The sequence below is a fragment of the Mus caroli genome, unplaced genomic scaffold (assembly GCF_978045245.1).
Source record: "Mus caroli unplaced genomic scaffold, Mus_caroli_1 scaffold_16, whole genome shotgun sequence".
In the NCBI taxonomy this organism is placed as follows: domain Eukaryota; kingdom Metazoa; phylum Chordata; class Mammalia; order Rodentia; family Muridae; genus Mus; species Mus caroli.
Window position 1 is genome coordinate 12,266,078 of NW_028227271.1, and position 26,442 is coordinate 12,292,519.

At 46.3% G+C, this 26,442-nt stretch overlaps 1 protein-coding gene across 1 annotated transcript in view; it reads right to left on the reverse strand.

Annotated features, from left to right (window-relative positions):
* Muc19 (mucin 19, oligomeric) overlaps window positions 1-26,442 on the reverse strand; it is a 92,631-nt gene that overhangs the window by 12,662 nt on the left and 53,527 nt on the right. The window contains 3 exon segments of the mRNA XM_085831916.1: window positions 10,243-10,305; window positions 18,990-19,121; window positions 20,058-26,141. Of these exon segments, the coding sequence (XP_085688042.1) occupies window positions 10,243-10,305; window positions 18,990-19,121; window positions 20,058-26,141 (6,279 nt within the window).

A 26,442-nucleotide genomic window follows, 5' to 3' on the forward strand; every position in this document is an offset into this window, starting at 1 on the left:
AAAAATAAAATAAAATAAAATTCTTATTGTGCCATGAACATGAGCCAAATCTTAATATAATGATTGTTCAGGGAAAAAAAATTATATGAGCCAGGTGTGACGGCACATGCCTGCAATGCCAGCACTTCGGAAGCAGAGATCAGACTGGTTTACATAATTAGTTCTAGGCACAGTGAGACTTTTGTCTCAAAAATCCAAACACAATAAACACATAAACCCCCAAACTTTTGCATAGGGTAGGATGCCTTCCAGGATTGAAACTGTTTCTTCTTTCTCTCACACTTTAGCAGTGTGTGTGTGACAACTGAGACAATTCTCACGATGATTGTACAAACAGCCCATCTTTTGGGTGGCTAGGAGACAAGCTGCTGCTGAGAGGACTTTTCCAGAATATGTTCAGCTGAAGGAAAATAACTGAAGTACTACGAACTACTCTGCAGGAAAACATCCCTACCACCGAGCAAGCACATCAATCAAATTGTAAAGCCCACACCTAGCTGTGGGAACTTCCAGGCCTTACCTGCTGTGGTTGTGCTCTCTTGGGGGCCACTATTATTGGCTGAAGTTGTAGGCTCTGGAGGAGGAAAATGAAGGATGGTGAGGTTCAAGAATTTGGTTGGGGAAGGGAAGAATTGTGTTGATATGTTATCAGAGCACACAGCCTAACTATATGATGAGCTTAGATAGCTATTACCTCGTTTGAATGCATTTGTGTGGGAAGCCATAGGTATAACGGGTACTTCCTTAGAGGACCAATAGCATATTAGCCATATTAAAGAAGGTGTGTGGATCTGACCCATCAGAGGGCCTTTGGTCAAACCACTGCCTCTGAAGGAATGAACCGTCTCACTCTGCCCCTTCCCATGCATCACTGGGGTTCCCTCTTCATCGAGCACACTGAAGATGAGAGCTGACTTCTCCCTCACCTGATAAGGCATGGGTGCCTGCTCTGACGGTGTGTAAGGAAGAAACAGATCATCTTTCTGAACTGTACGCACCAATTACATGTGCGCAATCAATTAAAATGCTTTGATTTCAGCTGTTGAAAACAAAATGCCTTAACTCTGAAATTCTCAAATAATATTTAATCCGTGTTGTGTAACTTCACACTCTGAGCTGTAGCTTCTCCAAGTGAAACCACCGTGGTATGTTTTAAATAAGAAACAGGCTACAAAACGATACATTGTTTCATCACATTAAAGTCATTTGAGTATCGTCTTCTTGAGTGGTTCTGTCTTCATCCTTGGGCTGCACTATTAAGCAGAATACTCAAGGATGTCTCTCCTGGAATTGGGCTCATTGCAGCATCTAGTAACTAGAGGGGGAGGAAAACCAGGAGAAAACTAGAGTGTTCACTGTTTGTATGTACTTTTTGAGAGAAAAAAATGTAAATTGTGTGTAATAATTACGGTCCTGATATACAGATACTGGTCAATAGGGTGGCACTCTCAATCCATAGCTGCTGGGGAATTCTTGGGCAAGCCTGCAGGCTGGATCCACAGGGAAAATGCCTCCCTTTCCTCAGCTAACCTCCTCACTCATGTTTACTACAGCCATCGGAAGAAGGGCTTGGTTGTTCTTTATTTTTAAGAAATATCATGGACTAAGAGCTCACCTGTTAGAACCCCATGAGTGGTTGCATTGCTTCTTGGGGAAGTTGTAGCCACTGAGAGAGAAAGCAAAGAAAGGAGTAACGACTGGGGTCTAGAAAAGCATACACTGTACTTCTATGCAAAACGTCATGCCCACATCTGGGGTCTATTTCCATAATTCCCTGTATTAGATCCCACTGGCTCTTCAGTTTCCAAAGAGATTGCAATGGTGGCACCTAAAGCAAGGACACAATTTTGCTCCTGACTTCCATTATGTATCTGTCTAGCACTGATAAATATCACAGTTCTACAAGGTCACTGCTGAGACCTGTCAGGCTAGAAGCTGTGCCATGCAGTTATTCTATATTAAGTCAACTGAGGTAGTTCTCAGCTGTAATGCCATTTGCTTTGAATATGTGCGGTCATTAGTTTGGACTCACGCCCACCTAGAACAATGGCTCTCAACCTTTCTAATGATGCAACCCTTACTGCTGTTTCTCATGTTTTGGAAATCCGCAATCATAAAATGATATTGTCACCATTTCATAACTGTAATTTTGCTGCTGTAATGAATTAGAATGCAAATATTTTTGGAGAGAGATGTTTGTCAAAGGGATCGCAGCCCACAGGTTGAGAACCGCTGGTGCAGCAGACACCTTGGTGAGCTTGGGGCAATAAAGGAGACGATATAACATTTTTCTTCATCATTTTCTTATCAATACAGCTTATTAAATAGTGTATTTTTAGAAGATTTGAAGGAGTTACTAGGAGGGAAGATACAAGCCCCTGTCCTGTGGTTACTTCATGTTTTACTGTTTCATTGACTCGTCCGGGAGTTGTGGCCTCTGAGATGACAAAAGATGAAATAGATTATTGGTAAGGACTTAAGGGCAACAAAAAACTAGTCTTCTTTCAAAAAATCAAAGGAAGCATCCACTGATGGGAGGGCACATAAAACACTCATGTCCTATCATTGGCTCCTCTGTGTTAGAGCTGTGTGGGGCAACAGTGGTGGCAGGGATAAGCCCTGTGGTGCCTGAGACACAGAAGGGACTGGAAGACTCACTCTTCAGAAGTCTACAGATTCCTATTTAGTCCCCTTCCTCTTGCACCTGCAAAGATGGTACATTCTCCACTGATTATTCCAATTAAAAAGCCATCAAAGAGAAATCAGCTTCTCAACTTAAGACAGTATTCCTAACAGTCTTCAAGAGAGAGGCAGGTAGCTTTCTCCCATATACACTTACCTACTGCCCAGAAGCAGAAGGCAGTGAGTTAGTAGGTGTGCAGAGAATGTTGAGAATGTTAAATATCATACTGCTTTGGGGACATAGAAACCTTTGTATAGGAATGTTTCTAAGGTATACTTATGTTATCTCTACTTCAGGATAGAGATCCTGTGAATATTTTTATATACAGGAAAAATCCTGCAGAACAATTGGATCACCCACTCAATTTCAATAGAAACTATTGGTAGATTCTTTAAAAATTAAATGTCAAAATGTGGGGTTTTTTTTCCCTGAGATGCACAGTTGCTGAATAATTGCAGTATTCTGCAGGATAACTACTTCTAGATATGTCATTGAAATGTTCCAGAGAGGTCAGAGGAAATTCAGCCACCACACACACACACACACACACACACACACACACACACACACACACATATCATGGGTAGCTCATCCCCAGCTGCCACAAATGCAGTTCTAGCACTGTCCCTGATTTCTGGGAAAGTCGTAGCTCCTATGAATACAGAAAGACTGGAGGTACGGAGTCTGGGGTATCTCAGGGAAGTGTAAAAAATACTGGCACACCATTTCAGCAGTGTGGCTGTAAGAAAGTCACCGTGCCTAGCCTGGTAGTGGTGGCAGTGCACTGAGAGCCATCACTTCACTTTTTATTGTAAAAAAATATATATCTTGCATTACTTTTGTCTACATGTTCACATGGTGTAAAGTCTGATCTGAGAGGGAATTAACACACCGTTCTATTTGGGAAGGGACAAGAAGCGGGAAGGGAGAAGCAAAGACACCGAAGTCTAACGTGAAGTCCACAGTAAGAAAGACTTCAATCTGATACAGATATTATCTTGCAATGTTCCCTGCTATAGTTAAGACAACACCATTTCTTTTCAAATGTGCATTTGTGATCTCATGTTGTCTTACCTGTTACGACAGGCTGTTGTGGTGGCACTAAAATTAAAAAAAAAAAAAGACATAAAATATTTATAAGTATACTAAATTAAATCCTTACATTTTTATTTATATATTAGATTATGAGTATTGGAAGGCAGTTACATTCTTTAAGAGTCTCTCCCCCTCCCCTGGGGTGTGTGTGTGTGTGTGTGTGCTTATGGGTGTGTGCCTGTGTCTGTGTGTGCCTACATATGTTATGTGTGTGTGTGTATTTGTGATTTGTGATTCAAGTGATTCAGTATAGGCACGTGCGCATGTCTAGTATTCTCTGTGAGTCTAAACCTTCTCTTTACTTGATATTTGGGGGGTGTGTGTGTGTGTGCTTATGGGTGTGTGCCTGTGTCTGTGTGTGCCTACATATGTTATGTGTGTGTGTGTATTTGTGATTTGTGATTCAAGTGATTCAGTATAGGCACGTGCGCATGTCTAGTATTCTCTGTGAGTCTAAACCTTCTCTTTACTTGATATTTGGGGTGTGTGTGTGTGTGTGTGTGTGTGTGTGTGTGTGTGTGTGAATCTATGCAACCAAATCTTGACTTAGGGATCCTGCTCTGTCAGCCTCCAGGTAGCTGAGCTTACAAGCATGTGCTACCCTCTCTGATACAGCTAACATTTTTGAACTTTCAAGTGGACAAGACAAGAACAGTATGTTGATATGCATTATGCAAATATATATTTTGTGCAACTTACATGCAATCAATTCCTCTGGAATTCCGTCAAATTGTCCTATTAAAGAAAAGATAGTCAGGATGAACTGTTTGGGAAGTGTTTTATAACACACTCCTTAAAGAAATCATCTAAGTGATGAATCATCAACCTAAAAGCAAGCCATTGCCTTCCACATAAATGTCAGCACAACTGTAGTTCTTGTTTGACTCTGATTAAAGATTAAGTCTTGAAAATGGTAAACACACACTTTAAAATCAATACACCCCACTAGTCCCTTGAAGGCACCTTGTCACTTTACAGTGATGGTGTCCTACGTTTGAAATAAACCATCTAGCTCAGGATTGCTTGAGTTACAACACTCTGATAATGAATATATAAACTTATTTGAGTATCATTTAAATATTCATTTTTTTCTAACACCCAGGTAGAATAAATGAAACATAAAGCCTTGCCAGAGAAGAGTGAGCTATCTAGTCCATAAGGCTACAGATTGATTGCTAAAATCTTTTCATTTAGTCTATTCCCGAAAGCCTTGATTTTGTGTGACACTCTGCAAACTAAGAAATTACACTGTTGTCATTGAGAGGATTTTTATCGTGTGTGTGTGTGTGTGTGTGTGTGTGTGTGTGTGTGTTTTATTGCATGCATATATGTGTTCTCTCTCCATATATATATGGGATGTGCATGTGAGTATAAACTTCTTGCCTGCAGAGGCAAGAAGCAGATGTCAGATACCCTGAGACTTGAGTGAATTGTAGTCAGTTGTGAACTACCCTGTGAGTGCTAGAATTTGAGTCCTGGTCCACTGCAAGAGCAGCAAATGATCTTAAGTGCTGAGCCATCTTCCCAGCCTCTTTTGTTGTTGCTGACACCATTGTTGCTGTTGGGGGTGGTAGTGTGTATATATATGTGTGTGTTTATGTATGTTTGTATGTGTATGTGTGTCTGTGCTAGGGTAGGGCATGTATCATGGCTTACATGTGGAGTTCAAGGACAGAAAAATTTGTCAGTTCTAATCTTTCAGCTTTACATGGGTTCTGGGAACCAAACTCAGTCTACATGTTTATGTGGCAAGCACCTTCACTGGCTGAGATATGTGGCTCAGGAACAAAAATTTTCTCTCTAGTATATGACTCTGGGTATCTCTCTATTCCAGACATGTAATGCACAATAACCTTGAAAAGGGACTTTAGTAGCACTGAAAAAAACACACTTGCTACATAGGCATTTGTGAACTTGATGTCAAGTTCGGTCGGAATGATATAAAAAAGCTACAAAATGGTTAATGAATAATGCAGCAGCATTATACTTTTTTTTGCCAACTAAAACTCTCTGAAGCTTGCTGCAGGATAACAGACAGAACTGTTTTTCCTATGTTCAAATTTTAAGCTCCTTTTTGTTACTTATATCTTCTGTTTTCATTAGCAATGTGTGACCAACTGCTCCTTCAAAGGCAAGCTTTTCTGCTGGATTATTAAAGATCATGGTGCATTATCCTTTCAAGACAGAAATATTACACTGTAAGGCAGAGACTTTGGAATTAGGTAGAAATAGCAGTTCCACCGCATGACCTGATACAACCAAAGTGACACCTAGTTAGATAATGTCTTTGACTAAATTTCTCATGAGCAGTATATGAAAATAGTAAGCATTCCCATAAACAAAACGAGATGATGTCTTAAGCAAATAATTATATTCCTACTTGTCAAGTATATAACGTGTCAAAAATGCATTGGACAAAACCATTCACAGTGGTCTCTCCTGGTGTAAATGTTGTACTGAGTACATGTGAGACCTGAAGTCCATCACAAAGTCAGGGTTGATGATCTGGTATTGAGGGAACACCACCACATGTGGGTGGGTGTCACTCGTGTGCTCAGACCTTGTGTGATGGCCTTGCTTCTACCTGCCGCTCAGTAGATCCCAACAGACACTACTGGGATTCCCAAATAAAACCACAAGAATGGTGGTAATGACATGGGTAACTGTCACCTGGGCCTCTGCACCGCTCACTTCCTTTATGCTACCTTGAACCTGTGATTTTCCTTTAGTCCCAAGGGAAGTTATCCCTTTAGTGTGCTTGCCTTTAAACACTAGTAAAGCTGGATATACTTTATTAAGATTTATTTTTATTTATATTATTTTTGTGTGCATGCACATGCATGTATGCTTGTGTATAAGGATCACACATGCCAGAAGAGGATTGGACTCCTAAGATAGAGGTACAGATATTTATGAACCACTTGAGGTATGTCATAGGATCCAAATTTCCATCTACATGATAGAACAACAAGTGCTCTCGACTCCTAAACCATTTCTCCAGCACTCTGGATATCTAAATATAAAAGATAAATCCTTATTTCTCGCTCTGTAAAAGCATCAGTTAAAATGGACTGGTTTTGGACTGCTTTAGATCACCAAGGGGCATACCACTGAAACTCGAAAACCACTAAAAACAAAAATTGAAAAAGAAGAAAAAGCCTTATGATAAGGCATTAACTAGAAACGGAGTCTAACATCTTAGTAAATAATAGACAGCCTAGTAAATAAGTTTGCATGTAATTAAAAATTATGTGCACAACAAAGAATACAATCAAATGAAGGAACAGATTCAGAGTGGGAGACAGCCTCTACCAGCTGTATATCTGACAGTGGATGCGTGCGTGTGTGTGTGTGTGTGTGTGTGTGTGTGTGTGTGTGTGTGTGTAAACATTTGAATATTTAATGAACTAAAAGTAATTATATACCCAACCCCCCCCCAAATGATCTAATCAAAAAGTAGGTAAATGAAATAAACATATAGCTTTCAAAAAAGGTAAATTATTAATGGCCAGTAAATGTATAAAACCCCATTCAACATTCATTGTTAACATGGAAATTCAAGCCCAGATTACATTGATGTTGTATCTTGTTCCAGCCAGAATAGCTGGCTAGCAGCGTGAGAACACATGGTAACAAAATGGAGGAGCCTTGCAGGCACTGGAAGCATTCTGAAGAGAGGATTAGTACAATATTGGTGGGAATTTTAAATTAGTCCAGTCACTAAGGGGACTGGTATTTCCCTCAAAACTGACAACAGAGAAAACCAAGTATCCTGCCTGTAGACCTCCTCTCCCCCTTCTAACACTCCTTCCCTTACTTGTTGCCTTGTCCAAGACACCAAGTCCAGTAACCATGCCATGCTAACCCAAGGGCCCCTTCTCCAAGGGCAACAGGTTGGCTGAGGAAGGTCCACACTGTCCTGTTGCTCCTGATATCCATCCCCAGTCCCACCCTTGCTAGTCTCATTCCCGTCTCTGTAACAGGAAATATGCTATGGCATCCCTTTCCTCTCTGACCCTATCCCCAAGGGATAACAGAGACTGTCTCCTCCAACATTCCCTCTTCCAACTCATCTCAGCATTACAGCCTTCAACACCAGCAGTCAAACACTGGGAACACACCAACAGGGCAGGCCAAGAAAACAGGCAACAGACAGTCATACTCTCCAAAAATCCAGGGAGAAAACAGAAACTAAGGAAGAAAACACCTACCCAACAAAGGAGAAATCCAGAAGTGAGCACCTAAACTTAGAATCAACCCAAAGCCATATGACCAAATGCTAGCATTAGGGCACAATCAACAACAAAGGCAGTATGTTTTCATCAAAGCCCAGCTGTCCTTCCACGGCAGAACCTGAATATTACAACATAGATGAAGTACAAGAAAAAGACTTTAGCACCAACTGTATTACGACTGAGTTCCTTAAAGAGGATATTAATAAATCCCCCAAAGAAATCTATGACAATACAAAGAAACAGTAGAAGGAAACCATTAAAACTGCTCAAGACCTGAAACTGAAAAGAGGTTCAATAAAGAAAATAAAAATGGAGGGAATTCTGGAAACGAAATATTTAGGAAGTCAAACAGGAGCTACAGACGAAAGGTTCACCAACAGAAGACATGAAAGAGAGAATTCAGACATTGAAGATACAATAGAAGAAGTGGATACATTGGTCAAAGAAAACGGTAAATCTAAAAACCATCTGACACAAAACATCCAGGATATCAGGTACAGTATGAAAAAGACCAAACCTAGGGATAATAGGAATAGAAGGAGGAGAAGAACCCCAGCTCAAAGGCTCAGAAAATATTTTCAACAAAAATCATAGAAGAAAAATGTCTTTGCCTCGAGAAAATTTTCTTAACCTCAAGAAGGTGATACAAGAAACATACAGAACATGAAATACATTGGACTATAAAAGTTCTCTTGCTATGTAATAAAACAAACATATAGGACAAAGAAAGAATATTAAAGATTGCAAAGGAAAAAGACCAAGTAAGAAAAAAAAAAAAAAAAGGTAGATCTACTAGAATTATACCTGAATTCTCAATGTAGACTCTAAAAGCCAGAAGGGCCTAGATAGATGTCCTGTAGACTCTAAGAAACCACAGATGACAGCCCAGACTACTACACCAAACAAAACTTTCAGTCACCATAGAGAGAGAAAACAAGACATTCCATGATAAAGTCAAATTAAACAATATCTATCTACAAATCCAGCCCTAGAGATACCCTTCCATTGTTCTTTAGCTTTTAGAGCAAGGACTCTCATCCGACACAGAATGTGAATAGTTCTCAATACAGTTAAAGTTTCACAGGGTAGACACGAGATTCAGGCAACTTAATATATATTAGATATTTGTGTTTTATACTTCATGCACTTTTCATGGTTACCATTTTTGTTATTTTTTGTATGTGGATTTAGATGACTCACAGATGCTCTTTTCAAATGTTAACTGTCCTGTGCTTTTACTCTGTCAATTAAGTTCTATTTAGTATATCTAGTGAAAATCAAGATAAGTGAACACTGGCCTACCACTTACATTTTTGAAAGATAATTTCTATTTTCTAAAAACCATTGACCCATCAAGTCGTTTACATTTTAATCTATTTCTTCAATGCTAGAAATGAGAGTATTATACCACACAAGAGCTGTTTAGTAAGAGGTAATAATTCCTCTTGCATGGATCATATATTTCTCATTGAAGGAGTCCTCATTTTGCCAATAAAAATTAGAATAGCAAGTTCTCAATAAATATAATACTTTCAAAATTGGGTTGGTTGTTTGGGTAATTTCTAATGGGATTATCTGCAAAGTTCTTGCTATATCAACTTTTGAAATAAGATCTCCAATTTCCACCAGTTAGTCTTTTAAATATAAATAGATTTTAAATATAAGCAATGCTTCAATTGCTGCTTCACCTGAAGCTGAGGTAGTTGCCAGCTCAGCTGTCCCAGTTAAATCCAGTTGGAAAACAAAGAGGTTATGCTTATAAACTGCTGCTATATTACAAATGCTATACAAGGAAAACCCACAGTGAAACTAAAAAGCTCATTTTATAAGTTTTAAATTTACCTCAATCATTCTCTTTTAGTGGGTTCTTTAAAAATACTCCCAGATTTGTTATAAATACCTGAGCCCTTTCTTTGTGTTGGCCATTGTTGGGACACCTTGACATGCTGTGCCCACCTACTGGGAGTTCTGAACTGGTGGTCTCAATACCAGAAGCTCTGCCTATGTTGTTTTGTCCCTTAGTAGACGCCCATAGAATTAATTGTCTGTCCTACCTGAATAACACTTAAACAAAACTGGGGTTATATCAACTTCTAAGATTTCTGGGAAATAAAGGCAAATACTAAATATTCTTTTATGTCCCCTTATATGCTCCACCCTTTGCAAATATCCAGTGCCTTTGCTTGTAATTATTTGACCCATTACTGAATCCCAATGCAAACTCACTACCTGGTGCACTGGTGGTTCTTCCTGTTGTTCCATTTGATTTGGCTGTGGTTCCAGTCGTCCCTCCTAAAAAAAGAGAGAGAAGACAAACGTAATATAATCAGTGTACCTTGGTGTTTCCATGGCCACTTTTGCCACGTCCAGCACACTTTCTTTTGTTTAAAGAGAAGTACAACAAGTTGTTCCTAACTTCATCCAACCATCAGGTTCTCATCCAATTTCTGACTGAATTCTCTGCTCCAGAATGGTGTATGATAACAATTCTTACTCATCACCAGTTAGCCTTAACCCTTCATAGATCTAAGAGCCACTAGCTTAGCCTATTAAAAGACAAATCCCCCATTTCCTAGTAGAAACTCCAAGGTTCTTTGAAACACTGAAAACTTGAGGTTTACCCTGCAAATAGACAGGCTTCCTTCTCAGCTTGTGGGACAACAGTGGGGAGGGTAAAAGACTAAGTTGTCATTGCAAACAACGTCATGGAACAGTAAGAGAATTCCAAGAGTTCCTGTTCCCCTTCCCCTACCATCTGGCTTCTGTACGCATATATGCACACGTGAGGATATAATACCAAACCTTCAACAGCATACAGACATATGCACACCCACCTCTCCTTTTAACATAAGGCTATAGATCACGTTCAGGCTTTGCTTTTGCCTTCTCAATCATCAGATCTGGAAACATCTTTACATTAGTGTTCCCTCCCTCCTTTGCAACAGATTTCACCCTTCCCGTCTTCTTTAACTGAAGACAACCTTTCTTGATCTGCATTTATTAAAGAAACATGAAAAACAAAAGAAAACAAATTGCCTGGGGACCAAGGACAGGAGGGGGAAGGAAGGAAGGGAGTGAGAGATGGAAGAAAGAGGAGGAAGGGGGGAAAGTGGAGGAGGGTGAGCAGAGTCTGGACAGGTCATCGGGTCCCACGTCATGGAACAGTACTACGTGGCTTCTGGGCCATAGGGTAAATGACTGCAGTTCTGTTCTGTTTGCCTGGCAGGCCTCCGTGGGGTGTCTCATGGTGAGGACCCACCTGCCAGGCACAAAACACCACCCGTTTCTTTCCTAACCTGTCAACACTGTAACTCTTGGATTTCTGCCAAGCCAAGAAGTGAGAAATGGCATCTCAGTCTCAGTTGAATTTGCACATTGGAGGTATGTGAAATTGATCATCTATTTCAAATCCCACACTCCTAATTCCTCCCTATCCCAGCTTACTATTAACTCTAAAAGTGCTGAGTGAAAGACTGATGCCGCCTGTCCTTTGTCTTCCTGCCTGCAGTCAGGGAATGCGCCTGGTGATTCTGCACTGAGATGCTGAGTTTTATTGTGACTGAGAAGTCTGCATGATTTTAAGGAAAAAATCCATTCATACCTCCTATGGTAGGTATTCTTTCTCTGTTAGACAGAGTTAACAGAGGGGATAACAGTTCTTTCTATTTCTCTTCGATCAATTACTAATGTGAATTTTACTACTGAGATTCCTAACCTTCAGAATGCCTTCACTTAATTAATAGAAACTACCGAGCATCTTTTTTTTTTCCCCTGAGGGCTCATTTTTTCATCGTTAGCAAACTTACCTTTCTTTTATTTTATTCATGAACTCCTAATAATTCATTTGGCCACTTACTTCCTGTTGCCTAGCAACGTTTATCTAATGTTCATCCTATTATATACCTGTTATATACTAACTATATACTGTTATATACTGTTATATACTAACATTTTTCTTTTACTTTTGATATCACATCATTTCTCCATCCTCTTTCCTCGATTCAAGCATTCCCATACAGCCCTCCTTGCCCTCTTTCAAATCAGTGACATCTCTTTTCCGTTAATCGTTGTCACACATATTTATAAACACTGGCTCAAATATGCAGCATTTATATAGCACTCTCCTCCCCTACTCCAGTCCCTTCTAGTTTCAGAGCCTCCTCCGTTCAAAATGTCCGTGCCTCTACATTACTTCTGTGGATCTTCTAGTGACACTACACGTGGCTCCTGCATTCCTGATGCCTTGAGTTATTTTGTGGACTTAGCTGCTTCCTACAGAACAGATGTTCAAGCTATATTTAAGTGGGTATAAGCCTTTGGCTTGCATTTCTATCCATTTGGTATATTATAGACGGTGCTTTGCTGCTGGCAGATGTAACATGAAGCTGGTACTCCTTCTTCCTCAATCCTATTCCTGTCTTCTCCCTTCCCTCTATGTTTTCTCCATCCATCGCTCTCCCTTCTACAGCCTCCCTCCACTTTTCTCCTTTCCTCCTCTTTCCCCCATCTCTCACTCCCTTCCCTCCCTCCCCCCTCAATCCCTTAGTCCCCAGATATTTTCCAGCTTATAGAAATGACTATGATAATGACTTCTTCCAACTGTAAGGTGAGCTCTTTCCATATGTTCGTTTAAGGGTTTTGTTTTCAAAGAAGGCTTTTTTTCTGACTTACACAAAATTATATTTGCATAATATATATGTTGACTGTGTTTATTTGTTTCCCATGTTAACTGCATTCCTCCATAATCCATTTTTCTCAGGCACAAGTGTCTGAGAAAATGAGCCTATTGGCTTAGACTTGTAACCAAAAGTTTCAAAGAAGAGAACTATATTGAGTTTGAGGCCAGCCTGGGATACTCAGCCAGACCAGGGCTGTCTCACCTATGTGAGTATGAGACACTGAAAAAAATTAAATGAAAAATTATCTGTTAATGTTTGGTTGGAAGGAATCTTCTCACTCAGTCCCACCCTTCCCCCAAATCACTTTTCTGTATTTTTACCCTTTAATTCTGTATTTTTACCCTTTAATTCTGTATTTTTACCCTTTAATTCTATGTTTGGCAACTTGCTACTTGGCCCTCATGCTTGAGGTTAATTTTAATTCTCTCCAATTTGCTTCCTTGTTTTTCATAAATTGCTACTTGCTATCTCTACTATTCGTATATTTTCTGTGAGTTTCTAAATTCGTGTTACATCTCTTTATATCCTTATTTTTTACTTAAAATATCTGTTAATGTTTCATGACTGTAATTTTTTAGAACTTGCATGCTATTGCTGAAATTTCTAATTTATGCACAGGAATAACTATAAAAAATTATGCACAGACATTCGGGTTTTCTTTTCCCTTATTCTGAATTTTGTGTGTGTGTGTGTGTGTGTGTGTGGTGGTATAGCACCAGGAGATCTATGTAGTGGCAGACAAGCTTCTGGTATACCTTATGTTTCTCAGACTTCTCTTAGTTAGTTCTTCTGGAAAGGGGGCCTTTTACAAGTGGACCCTTTCCTTTGTCTGACGTCTGATTATTAACTGCTGTCTTACATTAATACAACCTTATCATCACATGCTTCATTATTTCCTTTGATACCCAGGCTTCACAGGGATTCCTTCCCATTTTTAAATGGCTCCCTCTTTTCCAGGTAAATTTGGTGTTTTCCATAGTTGCTCAGTTATCTTTCTATGCGTGCTCTAGGCCCTTATTCTTTCAGCTTCATGGATATTTTCACTGGCTGGTCTCTGATATTGTCCAGTCTTTTTCTTCCAAGAGGGAACTGTTTCCTTCCAGCCCTGAGTTATACCTGATGAGGATGTATGTTCTGCCATTGATGGGATCTTCCCACATGTCCCTCTTTTGATGCTCTTGCTGGCATCTCACCTCTATTGTGAGAAATTTCCATCCCGTTTCCTGGAAGATTCCAGGTTATGCTTTTCTCCATGTATAGATTATTTGTCCCTCTTTGTAGCTAATAGAAATACATGTATATTCTAGTTTAAGTATCTACCAATGTCTCATCATTGTTAAAACAAAACCCCCATAGTGCCTTGAGCCTCTGTGTTGCTGTTCTGTGAGCACAGGTGCCCACTCAGGATCAAGCTGACCTTGTCACTAAATTATTCTGTACTTTTGATTAAAGTATTTCTGGTATAAGGACATATTTAGTCCAGCTAATTGAATGTTGAAACAGAGACACAATATCCAAGATACAAGATAAGAAAAGTTCTCCATAGACTCATGAATGAGCACTGCATCTACATGCATTGTTTCCAAAGGTGAATTTATTGGGACCTGTTTTTAACAAATGATTCTGCTGGGGCCTCTCACTTGAGAGCTTTTACTGGTTATGCAGGAATCATGTATGCACTGAATTGTTTCTACTTGGCTGTGTAGTAGTCCTTTAGTAAAGTCGTGTGTATCTTACCCTGTTTTAATATTTATACTTATTTTTATTCTTATCCACCTTTGCTGAAATAGGCTGTATATTTAGAGACTAAATTCAATTATGCTTTCCCAACAGCTAAAATATATGTGTCCTTGAGTTCTCTGAAATTGAACATAGCCCTAGAACTACATTGGCATGTTCATATGTTCTGAATTGTTAATTAAAGTGTACAGATCAGCCTTCTCACACACTAGTAATATAGTCTCCTCAAAATAGAATAAATCTATTCTTTTTAAAATCCAACTAATTGTAGCTCTTATGTAAAAGTGAGTTTTCCTTGGCACATACCCAAGGGACTCTCTATCATCTCTATCTCTATCTCTATCTCTATCTCTATCTCTATCTCTATCTCTATCTCTATCTCTATCTCTATCTCTATCTCTATCTATCTCTATCTATTACTACAGAGACATTTGTATGTCCATGTAACATTGCTGTTTTTATAATAGTGAGGGGAAGGAGTCAACCTAGGTGTCTGCCAACAGAAGAGTTTATAATAAAACTATGGCAAATTATAAAACGGAATTTCCTTCAACTATAAAAATAAATGAGAGTATGTAATATGACAGAACATGGATGAAAAGAATGGGGGCTCAGTCTGCATGTAGTTCCAGAACTAGCAGAGAAAATCACAAGCCACCAAGGGAAGGTGACTCCTGTATAAATAAGAGCAAACCAACACTCCAGTTGTTGCATAGAACATACATATAATTTGTAAAAGTTCCTTATTTAGGAAAAATTTAAGGTTGACTGGCATTCTGGGATGTGTGTGTGTGTGTGTTATATTGTTATGACTAATTTTACTTAAACATGAAAGTTTGAGCCTCAGCTGAGCTCATAATGAACTAAAATCAAAGGGAGGAGTTAGCTTGTGTCTGGCCTGTGAGCTCTGAGGCAGGTGAAAATGTGGAAACATGTGGTTGCACTTCCCTAGACTCTGCTGCTAGACCTGACCATCATGGGTTAGAGAGAGCACATGCCATGAAGTTCGGACAGCACAACACTGTGATGCCATTGGAGGGGACATTTTAAGAAAATAGAAAACAAAAAAAAAATCTTGACGTTGCTAGACATTTCTATGTCACTCTACATCTCTGGTTGAGTTTCAGTGGATAGATAATTATCAAGGGGAACCAGTGGGCTTCTGATGAAAAACTTTTTCCTGCACAGCCACAGGCTCTAGAGAGATTGTCTACTCACTGGAGTTGGCTGCAGGCAGAATCATCTCATCAGTTGGGAATCTGGTTCCTTTTAAAATGAAAAATACATGTGTTCCCTGATCTTTTATTAAAGGACAAGACACCATGCTGTCCTCTGCCTCCAAAATACCTTTCATAAATTTGCTTTTTCCTTTGAAGTTTCATCTTTCCAGAAGTTAAGTCCTAACAGTTTCCTATGATCCTTAGAATCCATAAGTCCTTGCTTCTCTTTATGCTCGACCACTTATTTTCAACTTGTTTAATAATAATATATCTGAAGCTACTAGTTTATAATCTATGGTTCTTATAGGTTACCAATCATGAGGTTTTAAAATGTCTTTATTTTGGGGGGGCCTTCTTCTAAGAGTACAGATTTTATGTGTCTGTTATAACCCACAATAGACCTGCTGAAGTCATTTCTAACTTCTGTAAACCATGACCCACCAACATACTCTGGGTGAGATACCTTCTTCATCATGAGGAATAGATGCTGTAGGAGTTTCTGTTTCATTTGATAAAGAAGGAGTACTTTTTAAATGCTGTAGTCATGAGGCAATTCATCCTACTTTTAAAACTCTTCTAAGGCAGATAGTACAATGTTTTCTATTTATCAGACATAGTTTAGTGACTTGCAGCATGGGATGAACTTAAGGAAGGTTTATACCGTTTCTCTTCTTTTTCTGATCCTTTCTTCCAACTCTCCTGTGATTCCTCTCTTTCCCCCTCCACACCCCTTTTTATCATTGAGGATTAGACTTTGGGAATTTTCTCAAGAAATCGGCCAGTGCAACCCAGAACTGAACTTGAGTCATCTCACCCCCAGATTCTACACTGTATCTTGTGCTTCTCAAATGAACTGTAGAAAGGCACTGACCTGAAAAAAAAGTCCCATTCTGTACAGATCTTGAATAAAATTTCACAAAATGACTCCAGACATAAACATGATAAAACTAAGATCATACATAGGAAAATGTCAAGACTTCGTCATTGAATAAGTACCCGACTATGGCTTAAGATTGCTATGTTTGCAAATAGTTGTTCTTAAACAGAAGCTAGATGCTCATTATGACATTTTAGACAATCAAAAAGACTTCTGGGAGCTAGACTTCAAATAGACTTGTTGAGATGGATTTTGAATGCCTAGCAGTCAGAAGACCCAGCTGGCTGACTTGTCTGTGTCATTCTGGTACTTCTGGTTTACAGTTCGACAAAAAGAACCTGAACCCTTGTCATCCTGCAATTTAGTCAGTTTAGTTATCCATCTAAAGTGACTCGGCTTCTTAATTTTTCTGTGCTATAGATATTATTTGTTTCTGCCTAATAATTTTAATGTAAACATAACTTATTCCAAAAAATAAATAAAAAATTTTCAAAAGAAAAAAAAAAAGCTGTAAATGCTAACCCAAGTGTAACCTCCCCCAAGCCTGAAGCTGGCTGAGTCAGACCTCGACTTTGCTGCCACTAAGGAGATTACCTAGGGTGGAGCCTGCCTTCCTAGATCACCCTATTGTTCAGTCACTGTCACTGTTCCTCTTCAAGATACTGCTACCTGGTGGAAGGCCACTGAGCTATTCCTGAGACTACACCCTATCCTGCATGTGGTTACCTGCAGCTGGGCTCCAAAAATGAATTGACAAGAATGGGCCTCCCCCCTCCTTTATAAGTGCATGGGCCAATAAACATTTGAGCCTTAATCAGCATCCTTGTCTTGGCTCCATTTCTCTCTCATCCGCCTAGTTTCCCCTCTCTTTTCAGCCCCAGTTTGCCTCCCAGGTGAAACCCAGTTCATGTTAGCCGTGGCCCAGTTTCCAACACCTAAGAAATTTGCTAAGACCAGAGAAATCACTGGCCGATTTCTTGAGAAAATTCCCAAAGTCTAGTCCTCAGTGATAAAAAGGGGTGGGGGAGGCAAAGAGAGGAATCACAGGAAAGATGGAAGAAAGGATCAAAAAAAGAAGAGAAGAGGTATAGACATTTCTAAGCAAAAGTAAGTATAGGAAAATAAAATCATGTCCTGGACTACTTGACACGGCCAGAAAGAGCTGTCTACGGCTTACACTGAGGGGGTGGCCTCACACTGGACAGTGGAATTTCTACTCATATTAATCACACTCTAAAGACTTAGAGGTAGTGCTGAAACGAGCTGATGCTGGAGCTTCCTGTTTGGCGTGACGTGAACGGAAGTGTGGTCAAGTTGGAAGACTACAAGAAGCGAATCCCAAACTGATCAGGTAATTACCAACTAATTGTGTAATTGTGACACTAATTGTGTCTCACTAACATACAAGGCTCAGACATATTTCTCCTTTGAGGTTCCATATGCAGACATCTTATCCTAAGAAGATCCCAGGAAATTCTGATGCTCTAGGCGATAGGGGGTTCTCTCAGTCCTGTAGAAAAATTCATCTGCTGCCTTCATCCTCAACTCCTGAAGAGGCCCTGTACTACCAAATGTTCTAACACTGCTAGAGGTCTCAAAGGCTGGTCTTCCAACTGAACTTCCCTTGCTGGCTCCAGAGCAGGTTCCTGTAGATCACCCTGTTGAACTTGGCAGTGCTGTTGAACCTAGCATACAAGAGCACTGGATTCTAATATGCTGCTTCTTTTAAGGGAATTCTGGGAAATGAGAGATATTTTACAGAGACTACAAAACCCAGCTCTTACACCTGAGATATGGGAATAAGTATTCCAGTCTATCTTTGTCAGCTTCTATGCCCTGCCCCACTACTTTCACATCTCATTGGACCAAGGGCATAAAAATAACATGGAACATATAATCCTTAGGAGTCATCTATTTATGCATATGAGAAACTGGAGTAGAAAAAAAATATGTGCATACAGTTTGAATATGGCTTGGGTACTCTGGGTAGTTTATGTTTGGGAGGCTGAATACCCAGGGTAGCAATACCAGGACTGAGAGAGTGGAAGTTAAAAGACAGGTAATATTATAGAAGAAGAAAGAGAGTGGCTCTCAAGAAGAGACAATGGTGAAAGGCTCAGGCTCCCTGCTATGCAGGTATTTCATGTGGAGAAGAAACAAATCCTTTGTACCACTGTGAGTTTCCATTTGCCCCCTACTACACACATTCCAAGGGTATGCTCTGTCACTAAAGCCAACTAATAAACCAATGAATGAAGGTAAAATTGTGCTTGGGAATCTGCGGTTGAAAAGGGAAATAAAGTATATGAGTGTAAGAAGTGCATGGAAAAGTACAGACAACTGGGACAGAAAAATAAAGGATTGCACTATGATGATAAATGAAGAAATCATGAACTGAAGACTATGAGTGAAAAGAATTCATATCTAGTAATTAAGAACTATTCAGAGAAAATACCATACCTGTTTTAATGAGTGAAGGACTTGAGATGAATGCGACAGAATCTGTTGAAGAAACTGGATGTCCAGATGTGGAAATGGAAGATGAGAGAGAAACGGACATTACGGAAATAGCAGAGGTGGTGATTGCAGCAGCTGGGCCTGGGGTGCTGCCAGCTGTCTCAGCCGGTGTGGTAGCCGAAGCTGAGCTTGAAGCAGGGGCTACCGCGGTGGTGGCAGAGCTGGTAGACCCAGCTGTGGAGGCGGGAGCTGAGGTCTCCTTAGAGGCTGCTGTGGTGGTGCCTGCTGGGGCAGCAGTAGAGGACGCACTGGATGAGGTCCCAGAAGATCCCGTTGAGGCGCCAGGCTGTCCAGATGTGGAGACAGGTGCTGCAGTGGCATTAGCGGCTTCCCTCAGGTCACTCCCGGCAGCTGCGGACGAGGCAGTGGGAGCAGAGGACCCAGCAGAACCTACTGTGGTGGCGCTGGTGGTGGTGCTGGTGGTGGCAGTGCTGGTGGTGGCAGTGCTGGTGGTGGTGCTGGTGCTGGTGGTGGGGGCAGGTCTCCCAGAGGTGGAACTCAAAGGAGCAGAGGACCCAGATGACCCTCCTGGGTAGGTGGTGGCCGCTCTTGCAGATGTGGAACTAGCAGAGGTGGTGCTTAGAGCAGCTGGGCCTGGGGTGCTGCCAGCTGTCTCAGCCGGTGTGGTAGCCGAAGTTGAGCTTGAAGCAGGGGCTACCGCGGTGGTGGCAGAGCTGGTAGACCCAGCTGTGGAGGCGGGAGCTGAGGTCTCCTTAGAGGCTGCTGTGTTGGTGCCTGCTGGGGCAGCAGTAGAGGACGCACTGGATGAGGTCCCAGAAGATCCCGTTAAGGCGCCAGGCTGTCCAGATGTGGAGACAGGTGCTGCGGTGGCATTAGCGGCTTCCCTCAGGCCACTCCCGGCAGCTGTGGACGAGGCAGTGGGAGCAGAGGACCCAGCAGAACCTACTGTGGTGGCGCTGGTGGTGGTGCTGGTGGTGGCAGTGCTGGTGGTGGCAGTGCTGGTGGTGGTGCTGGTGCTGGTGGTGGGGGCAGGTCTCCCAGAGGTGGAACTCAAAGGAGCAGAGGACCCAGATGACCCTCCTGGGGAGGTGGTGGCCGCTCTTGCAGATGTGGAACTAGCAGAGGTGGTGCTTAGAGCAGCTGGGCCTGGGGTGCTGCCAGCTGTCTCAGCCGGTGTGGTAGCCGAAGCTGAGCTTGAAGCAGGGGCTACCGCGGTGGTGGCAGAGCTGGTAGACCCAGCTGTGGAGGCGGGAGCTGAGGTCTCCTTAGAGGCTGCTGTGGTGGTGCCTGCTGGGGCAGCAGTAGAGGACGCCCTGGATGAGGTCCCAGAAGATCCCGTTGAGGCGCCAGGCTGTCCAGATGTGGAGACAGGTGCTGCGGTGGCATTAGCGGCTTCCCTCAGGCCACTCCCAGCAGCTGTGGACGAGGCAGTGGGAGCAGAGGACCCAGCAGAACCTACTGTGGTGGCGCTGGTGGTGGTGCTGGTGGTGGCAGTGCTGGTGGTGGCAGTGCTGGTGGTGGTGCTGGTGCTGGTGGTGGGGGCAGGTCTCCCAGAGGTGGAACTCAAAGGAGCAGAGGACCCAGATGACCCTCCTGGGGAGGTGGTGGCCGCTCTTGCAGATGTGGAACTAGCAGAGGTGGTGCTTAGAGCAGCTGGGCCTGGGGTGCTGCCAGCTGTCTCAGCCGGTGTGGTAGCCGAAGCTGAGCTTGAAGCAGGGGTTACCGCGGTGGTGGCAGAGCTGGTAGACCCAGCTGTGGAGGCGGGAGCTGAGGTCTCCTTAGAGGCTGCTGTGGTGGTGCCTGCTGGGGCAGCAGTAGAGGACGCACTGGATGAGGTCCCAGAAGATCCCGTTAAGGCGCCAGGCTGTCCAGATGTGGAGACAGGTGCTGCGGTGGCATTAGCGGCTTCCCTCAGGCCACTCCCGGCAGCTGTGGACGAGGCAGTGGGAGCAGAGGACCCAGCAGAACCTACTGTGTTGGCGCTGGTGGTGGTGCTGGTGGTGGCAGTGCTGGTGGTGGCAGTGCTGGTGGTGGTGCTGGTGCTGGTGGTGGGGGCAGGTCTCCCAGAGGTGGAACTCAAAGGAGCAGAGGACCCAGATGACCCTCCTGGGGAGGTGGTGGCCGCTCTTGCAGATGTGGAACTAGCAGAGTTGGTGCTTAGAGCAGCTGGGCCTGGGGTGCTGCCAGCTGTCTCAGCCGGTGTGGTAGCCGAAGCTGAGCTTGAAGCAGGGGCTACCGCGGTGGTGGCAGAGCTGGTAGACCCAGCTGTGGAGGCGGGAGCTGAGGTCTCCTTAGAGGCTGCTGTGGTGGTGCCTGCTGGGGCAGCAGTAGAGGACGCACTGGATGAGGTCCCAGAAGATCCCGTTGAGGCGCCAGGCTGTCCAGATGTGGAGACAGGTGCTGCGGTGGCATTAGCGGCTTCCCTCAGGCCACTCCCGGCAGCTGTGGACAAGGCAGTGGGAGCAGAGGACCCAGCAGAACCTACTGTGGTGGCGCTGGTGGTGGTGCTGGTGGTGGCAGTGCTGGTGCTGGTGGTGGCAGTGCTGGTGGTGGTGCTGGTGCTGGTGGTGGGGGCAGGTCTCCCAGAGGTGGAACTCAAAGGAGCAGAGGACCCAGATGACCCTCCTGGGGAGGTGGTGGCCGCTCTTGCAGATGTGGAACTAGCAGAGGTGGTGCTTAGAGCAGCTGGGCCTGGGGTGCTTCCAGCTGTCTCAGCCGGTGTGGTAGCCGAAGCTGAGCTTGAAGCAGGGGCTACCGCGGTGGTGGCAGAGCTGGTAGACCCAGCTGTGGAGGCGGGAGCTGAGGTCTCCTTAGAGGCTGCTGTGGTGGTGCGTGCTGGGGCAGCAGTAGAGGACGCACTGGATGAGGTCCCAGAAGATCCCGTTGAGGCGCCAGGCTGTCCAGATGTGGAGACAGGTGCTGCGGTGGCATTAGCGGCTTCCCTCAGGCCACTCCCGGCAGCTGTGGACGAGGCAGTGGGAGCAGAGGACCCAGCAGAACCTACTGTGGTGGCGCTGGTGGTGGTGCTGGTGGTGGCAGTGCTGGTGGTGGCAGTGCTGGTGGTGGTGCTGGTGCTGGTGGTGGGGGCAGGTCTCCCAGAGGTGGAACTCAAAGGAGCAGAGGACCCAGATGACCCTCCTGGGGAGGTGGTGGCCGCTCTTGCAGATGTGGAACTAGCAGAGGTGGTGCTTAGAGCAGCTGGGCCTGGGGTGCTGCCAGCTGTCTCAGCCGGTGTGGTAGCCGAAGCTGAGCTTGAAGCAGGGGCTACCGCGGTGGTGGCAGAGCTGGTAGACCCAGCTGTGGAGGCGGGAGCTGAGGTCTCCTTAGAGGCTGCTGTGGTGGTGCCTGCTGGGGCAGCAGTAGAGGACGCACTGGATGAGGTCCCAGAAGATCCCGTTGAGGCGCCAGGCTGTCCAGATGTGGAGACAGGTGCTGCGGTGGCATTAGCGGCTTCCCTCAGGCCACTCCCGGCAGCTGCGGACGAGGCAGTGGGAGCAGAGGACCCAGAAGAACCTACTGTGGTGGCGCTGGTGGTGGTGCTGGTGGTGGCAGTGCTGGTGCTGGTGGTGGCAGTGCTGGTGGTGGTGCTGGTGCTGGTGGTGGGGGCAGGTCTCCCAGAGGTGGAACTCAAAGGAGCAGAGGACCCAGATGACCCTCCTGGGGAGGTGGTGGCCGCTCTTGCAGATGTGGAACTAGCAGAGGTGGTGCTTAGAGCAGCTGGGCCTGGGGTGCTGCCAGCTGTCTCAGCCGGTGTGGTAGCCGAAGCTGAGCTTGAAGCAGGGGCTACCGCGGTGGTGGCAGAGCTGGTAGACCCAGCTGTGGAGGCGGGAGCTGAGGTCTCTTTAGAGGCTGCTGTGGTGGTGCCTGCTGGGGCAGCAGTAGAGGACGCACTGGATGAGGTCCCAGAAGATCCCGTTGAGGCGCCAGGCTGTCCAGATGTGGAGACAGGTGCTGCGGTGGCATTAGCAGCTTCCCTCAGGCCACTCCCGGCAGCTGTGGACGAGGCAGTGGGAGCAGAGGACCCAACGGAACCTACTGTGGTGGCGCTGGTGGTGGTGCTGGTGGTGGCAGTGCTGGTGGTGGCAGTGCTGGTGGTGGTGCTGGTGCTGGTGGTGGGGGCAGGTCTCCCAGAGGTGGAACTCAAAGGAGCAGAGGACCCAGATGACCCTCCTGGGGAGGTGGTGGCCGCTCTTGCAGATGTGGAACTAGCAGAGGTGGTGCTTAGAGCAGCTGGGCCTGGGGTGCTGCCAGCTGTCTCAGCCGGTGTGGTAGCCGAAGCTGAGCTTGAAGCAGGGGCTACCGCGGTGGTGGCAGAGCTGGTAGACCCAGCTGTGGAGGCGGGAGCTGAGGTCTCCTTAGAGGCTGCTGTGGTGGTGCCTGCTGGGGCAGCAGTAGAGGACGCACTGGATGAGGTCCCAGAAGATCCCGTTGAGGCGCCAGGCTGTCCAGATGTGGAGACAGGTGCTGCGGTGGCATTAGCGGCTTCCCTAGGGCCACTCCCGGCAGCTGTGGACGAGGCAGTGGGAGCAGAGGACCCAGCAGAACCTACTGTGGTGGCGCTGGTGGTGGTGCTGGTGGTGGCAGTGCTGGTGCTGGTGGTGGCAGTGCTGGTGGTGGTGCTGGTGCTGGTGGTGGGGGCAGGTCTCCCAGAGGTGGAACTCAAAGGAGCAGAGGACCCAGATGACCCTCCTGGGGAGGTGGTGGCCGCTCTTGCAGATGTGGAACTAGCAGAGGTGGTGCTTAGAGCAGCTAGGCCTGGGGTGCTGCCAGCTGTCTCAGCCGGTGTGGTAGCCGAAGCTGAGCTTGAAGCAGGGGCTACCGCGGTGGTGGCAGAGCTGGTAGACCCAGCTGTGGAGGCAGGAGCTGAGGTCTCCTTAGAGGCTGCTGTGGTGGTGCCTGCTGGGGCAGCAGTAGAGGACGCACTGGATGAGGTCCCAGAAGATCCCGTTGAGGCGCCAGGCTGTCCAGATGTGGAGACAGGTGCTGCGGTGGCATTAGCAGCTTCCCTCAGGCCACTCCCGGCAGCTGTGGACGAGGCAGTGGGAGCAGAGGACCCAGCAGAACCTACTGTGGTGGCGCTGGTGGTGGTGCTGGTGGTGGCAGTGCTGGTGGTGGCAGTGCTGGTGGTGGTGCTGGTGCTGGTGGTGGGGGCAGGTCTCCCAGAGGTGGAACTCAAAGGAGCAGAGGACCCAGATGACCCTCCTGGGGAGGTGGTGGCCGCTCTTGCAGATGTGGAACTAGCAGAGGTGGTGCTTAGAGCAGCTGGGCCTGGGGTGCTGCCAGCTGTCTCAGCCGGTGTGGTAGCCGAAGCTGAGCTTGAAGCAGGGGCTACCGCGGTGGTGGCAGAGCTGGTAGACCCAGCTGTGGAGGCGGGAGCTGAGGTCTCCTTAGAGGCTGCTGTGGTGGTGCCTGCTGGGGCAGCAGTAGAGGACGCACTGGATGAGGTCCCAGAAGATCCCGTTGAGGCGCCAGGCTGTCCAGATGTGGAGACAGGTGCTGCGGTGGCATTAGCGGCTTCCCTCAGGCCACTCCCGGCAGCTGTGGACGAGGCAGTGGGAGCAGAGGACCCAGCAGAACCTACTGTGGTGGCGCTGGTGGTGGTGCTGGTGGTGGCAGTGCTGGTGGTGGCAGTGCTGGTGGTGGTGCTGGTGCTGGTGGTGGGGGCAGGTCTCCCAGAGGTGGAACTCAAAGGAGCAGAGGACCCAGATGACCCTCCTGGGGAGGTGGTGGCCGCTCTTGCAGATGTGGAACTAGCAGAGGTGGTGCTTAGAGCAGCTGGGCCTGGGGTGCTGCCAGCTGTCTCAGCCGGTGTGGTAGCCGAAGCTGAGCTTGAAGCAGGGGCTACCGCGGTGGTGGCAGAGCTGGTAGACCCAGCTGTGGAGGCGGGAGCTGAGGTCTCCTTAGAGGCTGCTGTGGTGGTGCCTGCTGGGGCAGCAGTAGATGACACACTGGATGAGGTCCCAGAAGATCCCGTTGAGGCGCCAGGCTGTCCAGATGTGGAGACAGGTGCTGCGGTGGCATTAGCGGCTTCCCTCAGGCCACTCCCGGCAGCTGCGGATGAGGCAGTGGGAGCAGAGGACCCAGCAGAACCTACTGTGGTGGCGCTGGTGGTGGTGCTGGTGGTGGCCATGCTGGTGCTGGTGGTGGCAGTGCTGGTGGTGGTGCTGGTGCTGGTGGTGGGGGCAGGTCTCCCAGAGGTGGAACTCAAAGGAGCAGAGGACCCAGATGACCCTCCTGGGGAGGTGGTGGCCGCTCTTGCAGATGTGGAACTAGCAGAGGTGGTGCTAAGAGCAGCTGGGCCTGGGGTGCTGCCAGCTGTCTCAGCCGGTGTGGTAGCCGAAGCTGAGCTTGAAGCAGGGGCTACCGCGGTGGTGGCAGAGCTGGTAGACCCAGCTGTGGAGGCGGGAGCTGAGGTCTCCTTAGAGGCTGCTGTGGTGGTGCCTGCTGGGGCAGCAGTAGAGGACGCACTGGATGAGGTCCCAGAAGATCCCGTTGAGGCGCCAGGCTGTCCAGATGTGGAGACAGGTGCTGCGGTGGCATTAGCGGCTTCCCTCAGACCACTCCTGGCAGCTGTGGACGAGGCAGTGGGAGCAGAGGACCCAGCAGAACCTACTGTGGTGGCGCTGGTGGTGGTGCTGGTGGTGGCAGTGCTGGTGCTGGTGGTGGTGCTGGTGCTGGTGGTGGTGCTGGTGCTGGTGGTGGGGGCAGGTCTCCCAGAGGTGGAACTCAAAGGAGCAGAGGACCCAGATGACCCTCCTGGGGAGGTGGTGGCCGCTCTTGCAGATGTGGAACTAGCAGAGGTGGTGCTTAGAGCAGCTGGGCCTGGGGTGCTGCCAGCTGTCTCAGCCGGTGTGGTAGCCGAAGCTGAGCTTGAAGCAGGGGCTACCGCGGTGGTGGCAGAGCTGGTAGACCCAGCTGTGGAGGCAGGAGCTGAGGTCTCCTTAGAGGCTGCTGTGGTGGTGCCTGCTGGGGCAGCAGTAGAGGATGCACTGGATGAGGTCCCAGAAGATCCCGTTGAGGCGCCAGGCTGTCCAGATGTGGACACAGGTGCTGCGGTGGCATTATCGGCTTCCCTCAGGCCACTCCCGGCAGCTGTGGACGAGGCAGTGGGAGCAGAGGACCCAGCAGAACCTACTGTGGTGGCCCTGGTGGTGGTGCTGGTGGTGGCAGTGCTGGTGCTGTTGGTGGCAGCGCTGGTGGTGGTGCTGGTGCTGGTGGTGGGGGCAGGTCTCCCAGAGGTGGAACTCAAAGGAGCAGAGGACCCAGATGACCCTCCTGGGGAGGTGGTGGCCGCACTTGCAGATGTGGAACTAGCAGAGGTGGTGCTTAGAGCTGCTGGGCCTGGGGTGCTGCCAGCTGTCTCAGCCGGTGTGGTAGCCGAAGCTGAGCTTGAAGCAGGGGCTACCGCGGTGGTGGCAGAGCTGGTAGTCCCAGC